The following is a 13,038-nucleotide window of genomic DNA, read 5'->3' as shown; positions in this document are numbered from 1 at the left end:
AGAAGTCCGAGTCTGATGTCAGAAGATGTAACCAAAAAAAATAAACAAAATGACAATAATACATAAATAACAACAGACTACTAGCAGTTAACTGACATGCCAGCTCCAGACTTCAATTAAACTGACTGAAAGATTATGATTTCATCATATGAACATCAGGCACAATCCTTCCCGTTAGGGGTTTAGTATCATTCCATCATAACATATATGAGAAGAACATAACCCGTGTCATGCCAACAACTGGGTTTAGAATAAATGTGTTTAGTTCCGACGCAAAGACCTTATCAGTGACTCAATATTAACGCCAAAATATGCAATCTTTAATGACTTGACAACAGTATCGTAATTATATCCCTTCTTAATAAGTCCATTCAAAGGTTTTGTAAGTTTCTGAGGTGAATACTGACACCTTTGTGCCTTATAAAGAATATTTCCATAAAAAATTGGATGTGAAATACCTGAACGTATATTAAGAAGTTTGCATGTTGAGCTATATTTACGAATGATGTCTTTATACCGATGATAAAATTTAGTAAATGTCTTGTTTGTCATTAGTTGAATATCCATTGTTTAGGAAGTTGTTAACCAGTAAGAAGGATTGGGTGTTTTTTCTTCTTCTTCAAAACATTGTAGGGATATTGGTAAACCTCAATGAGACAGCCCCTTTTAACTGATTGAAAGGAGTTTCAAGCTGAAAGATAGGTACATAACTTTTAATTTTAAAAAAGGCCTTCTTTGAATTTTAGTACCTGAATATTAATTACTCTGAATTATCCATTAGTAGATGCAAAGGATATATGTTCTGCCATTGACATTTACATGTTTACTTTTTAATGTTTTGCCCTAGGATTGAGTGCCCACAAATATATTTTAACCATGGCTCATTCTTTATGTGCCTGTCCAAAGCCAGAGCTTGTTATCCAATGTTTGTGACTTACTGTACACCATAATAACATATCCAGGCGTTTATTTTTTTATTGATATATTTTTTCATCCCAAGACCTTTTGTACACCAATATATGGTAAAAGTTTTTGTTATTGTTGTTTATTTGATGGTTTGAGATATTTTAATATGCAACATTATTTGTACCTAATGCCTCATGTAGTGAGAGTGCCATACTTTCTATAAATTCAAGACCTTTGCCACAACTCAGAGGGGTATATGGTTATTCACTTGTCCAACATACTCTTAAAACTTCAAGTCTCAGTTAATAATCAGCCTCTATAAATTTAAGAAGATGCGGTTTGAGTGTCAGTGAGACATCTCACAATCCAAGTCACAACTTGTAAAAGTAAACCAATATCTATAGGTCAAAGTACCACCTACAACATTGAGCCTTGGTTCACATCAAACTATAAAGGGCTCCAAAGTAAATAGTGTAAAACCATTCATCAAGAAAACCAACGGTCTAATCAATATAGGAAAGAGAAACACTTATGAACCAGATCAACAAATCAACAACCATTGAACATCATTTGCCTTAGTACAGGTGCAAACAAATGCAGTGGGTTTGAATGTTTTATCTGGGTTCAACCTTCACCCTAACCTGAGACAGATGTGCAACAATACAGCATAAAATGACACACTATGAAACATTAATTGAAAAAAGATTCAACTCATCAATGTATGAATACTAACAGATTTTTCACAAAAGTTAAGACCATGAAAACCAAATTACCAAAAAGTTAAATTATAAACCACAGAAAAATAACAAAGCCAAAACAAGTATGAAATAATTTTGTTAAACAACCAGTCCCTCATGGAACACTCAAAAAGAGCTTGTTTTAAAGAAGTTTCTTAAAGTGCAAAGAGTATGGTTCTCCCTGAACACAGGACATCTGATGGACCAGTTCATACCACTTTGCAAAACCTACAACGAATGAAATTTTAGTCACTACAAAAAGTAGATAGCAATCAATCAATCTTATTTTACCATTAGGTGTATGGATGTAAGTGAGTTAGCACAGGGTACTGCAATGCACAAGTTTAACACAATACACCATTGTGTGAACTTTGAAGTTACGGGCGATAAGAAGGTTGCTGAGTTCTACCAGTTTGTTATCTCATAAAATGTTGAGGTTTGAGGCTGTGATTTCATGCTTCACCCATTATATTATATGTTATTTTTTGGATTTTTTCTGCTGTTTTGATTTGGACAGTTTACAAAGCTCTTTGCTGATTACTCATCGTAATAAGAACAACTTTACATTATCTGCTGAATATTTACATTATCAGAGTTTGCTTTCTATTGTGTAGAATGTTATATTAAAAAAATATTTTGACAGTATTACCAAATTAAAAATTAAAATGACTGCATTTTTTAATCATAAAAGAATTGACCCTAAAGCTTATTGAAGCATATACCTTTCAAGACTTGACATGAATTGCAGAAATAAAATGGATGTTGTTTATCAGGAAAAGTTAGTTGTCTTTGTTGATGATGATAATGCTACTCTAGTGCAGATTCTTAACTATCATGTATATGCAAAACCATGAAAATCCATTATCAATTAAGATTTGTGAAACATGTAGTATAAACACAACATTACAGTGTAACAACTTCATTCTGATCATTTAACTTGTAGGGGGGCATATGTTATCTCTGATGTGTAACTAATGTTCAAGGAAAAGAAAACATTGAGTCTCATGCCTGTAATGATTTAAGTTTCAAATGATAAAAAATGTAAACAGAAGGTGTTTATTCACTAAGATATGTGTCTAACAATTCAAAAATAATCACCCACCATTATTTTGACCTCTAACTCCTCAAAGGTCAAATTCTTTTTCTGAAATCAAATCAAAGATCAAGTGAGAAAGTCAGTTTTTTGATAGAATTAAGTGAATGTTTTGTCAAGTTTGATAGCAGTGTCTATCTATTTTTTAATCTGATGTGAAGTGATGAAAACAGGTTTTCATTTATATTCAGACAGTCTACAAGGTGGTCTGATAAATTTTACACAACACCAGGAACATCTCCAGACAATTTCCTGTTCTCTTCCTTTCAACTTTTAATCAGTCAAATAATTGTCACCTTAATGTACTTTTTCATTTTTTTTATATTTTTTTGGCATCCTCAGTTATCCTTCTTTGCACACACCACAGGTCTTTGTCAAGCCTTCAACATTAGGTGAAAAAGCGAAACATAGCTATCCTACATTCCAAATCTGTCAGCGGCAGAGGCGTCCACAAATAAAATGAAACCCTTTTTATTTGGTTAGAATATTGATATATTACCTTTTTTACCTACCCCCCTTTTGGGTACCTATTTTTGTTTTCCATGTTCAGTTTTCAGAGTGTGGCTTTTTTGTTTGTTTAATCTTATTGTCTGATACTACCTCCTTTCTCAGATGTACGACGGCTGAAGACTTCTTACTTTTCTTTTATATAAAAACTCCTATGATACCCATGTCAGGTTTTCAGGCAAATGCAAATAAAACCATTTTCCCAGTTCATTATGTAATGGCTTCTGTTGCAACACTTGTTAAAATTTGTTTTTATATTTTGGCAAAAATATAAGCAAGAAATAAAGCTTTGGATGTGAAGCAACAGGAACCATTCAGTGAAAAAATTGAGAGAAGTTTACTATACACTACTAACAAAACTGCAGATTGAGCACTCTGCAGGCACAATCCAATTCTGCTATTTTAAGTAACTATATGACCTTGACTATAGACTTAGTGACTTCAAAGTCAATAGTTATCTTCTTGTTATTATCTGTGACAACATACTGGTATCTAAGTAAGCATGCAATCTGATACAAAATATTATATCCTGGAACCACTTTCCTGGACACATTTATGTCTTATTTTAGCAACTATGACCTTTACCTTAGATATATTAGGTATATTAGTAACCTCAAAATCTATAGGGATCTTCTTCTCAATATATGTGACTTAATATCTAAGCAGAGTCTAAGTAAGGTTGCAATCCCCTTAATAGGATTTGATTTAGCATCAATAGATAGCTTTCCTGCAAAAATCACAGACTAAATTTAGAAAATATGACCTTGACCTTTGACATTGCCTTTCGTAATATGTGACATACAGTATATATATCCATGTTAGGTTAGAATCTGCTACTTTGTAGCATGGAATTTTCACTAATTTTATATTGATAACTGTCATTCCTTCTTTTTGTCTCCAATGATTGGATCAACTGATGATGAATATTCAATAGCGTAATAGTAAACACCCTTGTCACAGTTGATTTTTCAAACTATACCTCTCATACATACCCATATAAAGAATCAAAACAAAACAGGTATTCAATTTAAATTTTATTTTATTTTAGCACTTTTATAATGACTTTTTACAGCCAGTTTTTAATGAAACATGATCAACAATTATTACAACATTTTACAAGGGCAGTACAAATCTATCAATCATTTTTAAAAAAATTGCACAATCATCGCAATCAGTTGGCAAATTGGTCCCAAAGATTCTATGTCCGATAACCAAAGATCAAAAGAAAAAACATGTAAAACTATTACTTACTTTATACAAAATGAAATTTGATTCTCATAATTTGATTGTTCTTCATTCAATTTAAATTTAAATTTTAAATGTGTTAATTGTTTTTTAATGTTGTTTTCAAATATTAAATTTCAAAAATTCTTTAGATTAAGTTACGTAAAAAAGAAATAATCATGTTGTTAGATCGATACTGTCCTTGTACAAATAAGCACCATTCTGAACATATAAAATAACAAACAGAAAATCACAAAAAGTTAAAGAAAATAATGAACATTTGCCTAGTGCAGCATTTATGGCAGTTGCCTACTGAAAGGCTTAGAGAATATTTCCTGATTGTATGTATCATTTTCCTAATGGATTCATAGATCTCAATTTATACAGGTCAATAGTTTTATGAACAATCCACCAATCAATGATTTAACCAACATTTCAAATTTTTGAAACTTATAAATTAACCCCCAACCCTTCCCCTCAAATAGCCAAAAATTTGAAATAATTTTATTATTTTTGTAAACAGTTTTACAATTTAGTCTCTAAATTTTACATCATTGATGCATTTAAGCATTAAAAAAAGTAGATTCAATAATGAAAAGTATTTATTAGAAAAAAACAAAGAAATGCACGAACCATCAACCTATATAAATATAAAGTTTGCTGCTCTAAATATGGACCTTTATCATTATACAACCCCAACGTTTGCTGCATATACAACAGATCTATTCCATTTATATATTTTTCTGGTATATAAATGGAACGAATAAATAAATCTCATGTCTTTCAACAACAAAAATAATAAACTTTTGGCATGCAAAAACAAACATACAAAATGATTTGTTCACTGGGTTTAAAAATGAGAAAAAAATATACAACCAACTCACATAGCACTTATAAACATAGCATAATTAAAACAAAAAAAACCTACTATGACAGTCCTAGCTTTCAGCTAAATACAAAGTGAGATATTCTAATATAAATAACCAAACAAAATGTGTTTTCTATAAAGGAGGCACATTTTCCTTATACTGTAATTTTTTTGAATAAAAAATAAAATATCTAAAGACTATTTGCTTGGCCTTGCAAGTACTTTAATTAATTTTTGTCAGTCTCAAAAAGTTTATCTGATTTTCTGCATGGCAGACAATTTCATTATCTACAAAGATTACAAAATTTACAAAAACTTGTTTCTTGAACAAAAAAAATGAAAAGATTAAGAAAACAGCTTTTAGTATTAGTTTAGACTCCATAGCCACTTCCAGCTAATCCTATAGGGATGAAATTTAAACTTACAATGTATCTGGTTTCTGGTGCAAAAGTGCAAAATTAAAGCAAAACATAACAAACTGCCAAGATGACTGCAACTGATTATTTAAGAAACATCTAATTTGCAGAACTGACATAAAAAAATACAATCTTTAAGATTGCTGCACTGAGTTCACAAATATTTAAATTCTGTCACTTCAGACACAGAATATAACTTTTAGAAAGTTTGTAAACAACTGAATCCTAACTACTTTTAAAATTTGGCACTTTTTGTAAAGAAAAGTAATCATTAAGTATATAAGTGATAAATCATTTCTTTTGACATCCAACTTGACAATGGGGATATCTGATTAGATGTATGAAAGCTGGAAATATCTATGGTATGATTCAAAAAAGTTTATTTATAATAGGACTGATGATGTCTGTCTATCTTATGGTGGATCTTTGCATATTTTCCAAATTAAGTTGTCAGAATGTGACGAATGCTGTCCATTCTTAGTGCTATTAGTATCCATAACAATGTTGCGTTCATATTTTTGTTTGATGTTATTTCAGAAAAGCTTGTTCTAACAGGGTACCCTGTGTTTGCTTCTAAGGCTGCAAGTGGGATTTGATAACTCAGATAAAGACCTTAACTATATCCAATGATATTCTTCAAAGATGCACCTATTGCAATCAAAGATAAGCCACATTTCCAGGTACATTTAGCTATAGAGATGATAGATAAGTCACCCAATTGATGTCACAGATGCATATCACTTCATCAGCCATACCCCAATGTTCTACCAGATGTGAGAATTTACATGCCTGACAAAACCAAAACTATTTTTCTATGCTAAAAACAACATTGTTATGAATAGTAAATATTTTTGTTTTGATAGAATGTTTTGAAAGTCTGTAAAATCATTGAGTGTACCAGTATGGAGTGGCTATGATTAATTAAAATGATCAGATTCTGTCTGAACTATCAGTGATACAGATTGAAATCCAAACATTCTCATAGACTTTCTGGATATAGAGCTGTGTCAGAGAGATCTGGAAAAACATTTCAAATTTACAGATTACTGATCAATGGGTTCAACTTAAGACTAGATTAAAACACTGTGACACTAACCAAAAGGTACAAAAAGCTCTAAAATGACCGAAACAGGATAAATGATAATTTTGTTTGTGTTATTATTATCAGTACTTTGAATTAGAAAATGATAAACTTTTATAAACTACACAAGGATTTTATTAAAACCAAGAGTACTAGACACAATGGTATAGATTTCTAGCCTTCATACCTATCAGATTCCCTGGAGCCTACCTAGAAAACACTTCATGTTTAAGTACTTCTGCCTCCCTTGCTCTTTGTGTGTTACTCAAGTAACTATCAAATAGATAAAAAATATCACATGGTTTGATGATTAAAATGATTTTGGAATCCTGCTGATGATGAAAATCAGATAAATAAAGACTTTTTTCATCTTGTTCATAGCAGGACAGTCCTCTTAAATTTATCTTATCACTTGTTCAAAACACTACAAAGTTAATCCATTCATAAAATATAAATTCACATCAGCATGGTACAACAGTTCAAACTACTTCAATCACATCTAAAACTTTACTCAATAGGAAGATATTTCATTCATAACCTTAGAACAGTTAGCGATTGCTATCAAACTGATATTGTCTTGCATGCATATATAAGTACACTTCAGATGATTGACAATATTCATCTACAGTATATTTTGACAAACTTCAATGTGTCCAGATCCAATGTTTTCGGGTCTTCAGAGAACATATTTTTTTTGAAATCATTTTGTACTTGCATTACACCTCTGTTTTCAAGTGGCAGCAAACATTACCACAAAATGTATTTACATCAGGTTTTTTTTTTTCAAGCAGACTGCTAGAAAAATCAAAGTTTGCAGGAAAAAAAGTAGGATTTTATAAAGACTAGAACTCAAAAGGTTGTGGGAAGAAAATAAGATTAGACATTTCACAAGTGCACTAAAGTAAGGACATTTAGGTGATATAAAACATTTAAAACATACGTAAATACTAACCACTATACTTAATATTACATAATAAGTTAAGTATTAAATTAATGATGTGTGTAAGCTGCCTTTAAAACACTATAATGAAGGATGTTTCAATGATATGATAAATATAGTCCTCAAATTTTTTATGAACAATACTAAAATTGTCAACAGCAATGCATAATATTCTTCTAAATCAAATCTTAATGACATCAATTACATTTTTAAAGGAATGAAAACCATGTTCTTTTTTAAAATATATTTTCTATATGAAGAAAAAATTCATATTCACTTCATGGTTGTCACCAAGTCTAAATATTTGAAACAGAAAAAAATGAAGTTGCACTTTCTGTCAATATTTATGCATGTCTATTCCCCCAAAAAAATCTTTTCATTTTTAAATCTAATTTCATCCCAACTGAGTTAATATTACTTTTCAAAGAATTACTGTTCATGAAATCCATGTTTTTATTCTGTTTCACAGCCAAATCTTTCAAATTTTACTACAAGGTCATTTCTAAAAGGTAAAGCTATGATGCTAACTAATAAGTGTTCTTTGTAGAACTTTTTACCCAGGAACTTTTAAGATAGTGTTATGCAACATTTTGTATACTTGAAGTTGGCTTACAGATCCGTTTCTAATGATCTATCTTGTTTAAACTTTAGTAAATATTATTAACATGTGTCAACATCTTCTAAAGAAGTAACTCAAGTCCAATAAATATTTTGGAAACAAATTGTCTAAACAAGTTTTGTTATTTTAACAAAATATAGGAAATCTCTTATTTTCTGAATAGACCACCACAGATGTAATTCTAAACAATATTTTTGTTCAATTGTTTCTGAACTTTATTGTGATGAAAGGCTGTTATTGGCTCCTAGATTAAACTGTTGGTAAAGAATGTTACACTTGAGCTACTGATCTGATCACTATAGTGTAAAACTTTAAAAAATGTACAGCACTAATTTTTATTTACATGCTTTTAGATTATGGCAATGTCAACAATTTTATAATACCAAATCCCCTTCTTTTTCAAATACAATAATCGTAATTTTTCAGTGAGTGTCCAAAAATTTGGAATACAAAAATCCTGCTTACCATATCTTATAAACAATTGGTTCAGTTGATATACAAGTTTAACTTGTTTTAACAATATACATAAAGGTAACAAATAAGCAAATAAAACAATAACAAAACAACAAACATATGACTGGATTTGAGCAAAGAGTAAGAATCTGAGACAATGTATCATACAACTTCACTTATATTACTTTTCTTCTGAAGTTCTTCATTAATGGCATGGAGTGACTTGCTAAGATGAATAAATCGAGGTCGGTTGGTCGGCTTCTTACTCCAACACAATCGCATTAACTCATATAGAGCTTTAGGTGTTTTATCTGGACATGCCAGCACTTTGCCGTCTTTTATAAACTGAACAACTTCTTCATGAGACATACCATAATATGGTTGTAAAGCGTAAGAAAACACTTCCCATAATACAATACCGAATGACCAGACATCAGATTCTGATGTGAATTTGTTATAAAGTATTGATTCTAAGGGCATCCAGCGAATAGGAATAGCGTCATGATCGCTGCCCTTATAATATTCCATACTATGAACACTTCTAGCTAAACCGAAGTCTGATATTTTAACAAGCAAATTTTCACCAACTAAACAGTTACGTGTGGCTAAGTCTCGATGAACGTAGCCATTGTCTGATAAATATACCATCCCAGTACATATCTGCATGATGATATTCATTTGTTGATTTGTTCCCACATGGTGGAATAGTTCGGAGGATTTTTTATCCACACTATTACGTCTAATTATGTAATTGCTTTCTGAACTACAAAGTCTCAAAAATCCATTTAAATCACCGTTCTCCATAAATTCAAATAATAAACACATAGGCTTGCCTATTGCACAAATACCCAATAATTTAACAATGTTTCGATGATCAAATTCAGCCATCAATGAAGCCTCTCTTTCAAAATCTTGTTGGAGATCTTCACTAGCATCATCTTTCAACATTTTTACAGCAACAAAACAATCCTCTGAATCTTCAACAAGATCCTTGGCCTTAGCTTTGAATACACGTCCAAAAGCACCTTGACCAATGTCACATAAGTACACAACATCATTTCTAGGATATTCCAAGGTTTGTAACTTGGGGTTAAGTTTAATATCAGCCATTTTGTGATAAGAAATATTTGGCTGAAGTTTGTCCACATCAATGTCAAGGTCATCTTGTGGTGTTGAATTGTATTTTATACTGTGTCTCTGTCTAAAGATCTGGTAGCATAATATGCAAATAAGAGCAACAACAAATACTCCAACTGCTGTTACGGTAGAAACAATAGCAATGGCTTCTGTTGTCATAGTTGGTTTTTCTTCTTCCACTTGTCCTGTAGGTGGTCGGATTTCTCCATCTGTAAAACAGTAAATACCGGTAGTTAATAAACTGTTAATTTGGATATTTTTCAATAAATTTTTTCAAGTCTAACCTCTATTTGATCATATGCCTGTCTCAAGTTAGAAAGGTTGTCAGTAGAACATGTTTTTAGTTACCAGTATATCTTAAAAGTGTTTTTGTCCTTTGATGATTTAAGGTAGTATTCACAACTTTTCTAAATCTATGGGATATTTAGAGCTTGATATATTGTATAGTCATTTGTGTTGGTTTAAATAAGATGCTGACCTTTAGAAGGCTTTTTTATTGTTTTGTTTCATTCAGTTGTTGTCTCATTGACACAATTACACAAATCTTCTTTTATTCATGATATTGATATTATAAACTTAAATATACACATGAGGATATTTCTCAACTTTTTTGTATAAATGCATCCCATTATCTTGCAGGATGCAATTTGAAAAGTCACAGTTAGAGTCTCTGTGATAGGCAAAAAACATTTTTTGTATGAAATGACCTTTTATTTTTTATATAAATAAGGCTGTTAGTTTTCTCGTTTGAATTGTTTTACATTGTCATATCAGGGCCTTTTATAGCTGACTATGCGGTATGGGCTTTGCTCATTGTTGAAAGGCTGTATGGTGAACTATAGTTGTTAATGTCTGTGTCATTTTGGTCTCTTGTGGACAGTTGTCTCATTGGCTATCATAATACATGTTCTTTTTTATATTAATCATAGCAATCTGGTTTTAAATTCAAATAGATATAGGAAGATGTGGTGTGAGTGCCAATGAGACAACTCTCCATCCAAATAACAATTTAAAAATTAAACCATTATAGGTTAAAGTACGGCCTTCAACACGGAGCCTTGGCTCACACCGAAATGCTTATTAAAATGTAGGTCAACCTGACCTAAGAAAACATATCAAGCCTAGTTACATATTAAGTGACAAGACCATAGATATTTTTTTGTAGATCTTATCAGAATTGTTTTTTTTAAAGTTTGAATTTCCAAAATTCCATGGGTATCTGTATGTATAAATATACAAACAAATGGTAGACTAACTGTCCATATTGTATCCAATGACAGTCAGAAGTCAAATAAAATAACATTGATCATATGGATACAGATATAATCAAAAGATTTAATCTACAGATAAAGTATTCCTGGTGGTTGGTAATGTAAAAAATAATTCAGAATTTAATGAAGCTTTCCTCAACACTGATTTTAAAAGAGCTGTAAAAGCCGTAAAAACTATTATTAGGAAATAAATTTGTCTTATCATTAGTTGAAAACTTTTAAATAAACAAAACAGGTCTACAACATATAGACTATCTGTAAAATACATAAACACAGTCTGATTAAATTGTGAATTTTATGTTGTTTTTATCAAATAAAATAGTAATATACTATGTTAATTCTTCCTAATCTTCCATTTTACATCATAAATTTAATAGTTACTGGGATTTACTAGTTCCTGCCATTCAGTTTATCAATGTAATGTTTTTTATATTTTTTTTACATATAAATGTATTTGACTGCAGGTTGTCTTTAAGATTTGAAGCACCTGTTTTTTCATTATCTAAGATTTTCTCAGAACTTTATCTCTTCTTCCTTTGACCCCAATATGTGAGAAAATAGTAATTTTTGGATATTGACAAACAAATAATAACATTCAGCTGTAAGACATTTAGACCATTGGAAATTTGGTGCTGAATGTATAGCAATTCTGATTAAAATGGGAGAAAATGTGAACATTTTTTTAACCCACTGCAGAGAATTTAATCTAGAAAGAATCTTTCAGGAATGTTATCTTTGATAGCCACTTTTAAATTCAATCGCAACTACCAGAAAACAGGAAATAGCAAAAAAATAAGACAGTTAAGCAAACCCACACCAACCTCCAACAAACCTCTCAAAGAAATAGATACACAAACAATTCAAAATGTTGACAATCATGGTCAAGATAGTCCTACTAAGGGCAGGACATACTTATTGGGGATTAATCTAGTTTAACATGCACACAAAACTCGCAAATAGATAACATTGTATATGGGCAATTAAAATGAGTATAACATGCAGTTATTATAGACTTATAGATTGCTGACCTTCTAAATCATTTTTTTTTGTTTGGTTCAAATTACATGTCCCCATTCAAATGCATTGATCGTCCAAAAAAAAACCCCGGACCCCCCCCCCTCTTGATCGGCGCCTGCACAAATGGACATTTGAATACCCAACTTCAATTAAGACCACTTGATGCTGATGAGTGAAACCTGTAACAATCTGAGACACCCGCGTTATCTAGATCAGAACCTACCACATTTAGGAACATCACATCTCTCCCATCTAATGATTCTCTCTTGTGTATAACACCAAGGAGAATCCTCTTCAGATCCAGGATTTCTACAATAGTTTTCTGCTCCCTCCAGACTGGGAAAGACATCTGGTGGTCGCTGATGATTATGTGGATTCTGGGATTCCCAAGCCTGACAAGCTATTCCTGATTTAGTTGTGTTCACTGTACCATTATACCATTGTCCAGTACCTTTATAGCAGGAATCTAACAAATAAAAAATACTATGTAAACACTCATCATCAGATTATTTTAATAATTGAGATCTTTTGGCTACAATCATCTTTAATATGCATCAAAAAATATTTGCCACTGGAAATTGAGCCCAACAAATCAATTAATCCTTGTTTCCAGTTTTGATAGCTTTAATAGTAGTTCTGCAGAAAAAGGAAATTGAGTCAAAATCTCATACTTTTCATTATCAACTCATAAAATTTTAAAAATATGGGATTAAATCCACCAATAGACTTCAAAATTGGTATTTTGTTTCACAAAGAGATAGAAAACAAA

The 13,038-nt window shown here is 31.1% G+C and overlaps 1 protein-coding gene across 1 annotated transcript in view; it reads right to left on the bottom strand.

Annotated features, from left to right (window-relative positions):
• Positions 1–4,264: 4,264 nt before the first annotated feature.
• Positions 4,265–13,038, bottom strand: part of LOC134692194 (muscle, skeletal receptor tyrosine protein kinase-like) — a 74,300-nt gene continuing 65,526 nt past the window's right edge. The window contains exons 11-12 of the mRNA XM_063552647.1: positions 12,493–12,735; positions 4,265–10,190 (exon numbers count right to left, since the gene is read on the bottom strand). Of these exons, the coding sequence (XP_063408717.1) occupies positions 9,007–10,190; positions 12,493–12,735 (1,427 nt within the window). The 3' untranslated portion in view covers positions 4,265–9,006. The remainder of the gene's footprint in view (positions 10,191–12,492; positions 12,736–13,038) is intronic.

This window comes from Mytilus trossulus, chromosome 1 (genome assembly GCF_036588685.1).
Source record: "Mytilus trossulus isolate FHL-02 chromosome 1, PNRI_Mtr1.1.1.hap1, whole genome shotgun sequence".
Taxonomy (NCBI): Eukaryota; Metazoa; Mollusca; class Bivalvia; order Mytilida; family Mytilidae; genus Mytilus; species Mytilus trossulus.
Note: the sequence above shows the minus strand (reverse complement) of the source record. Positions and strands in the feature narration are given on the sequence as shown.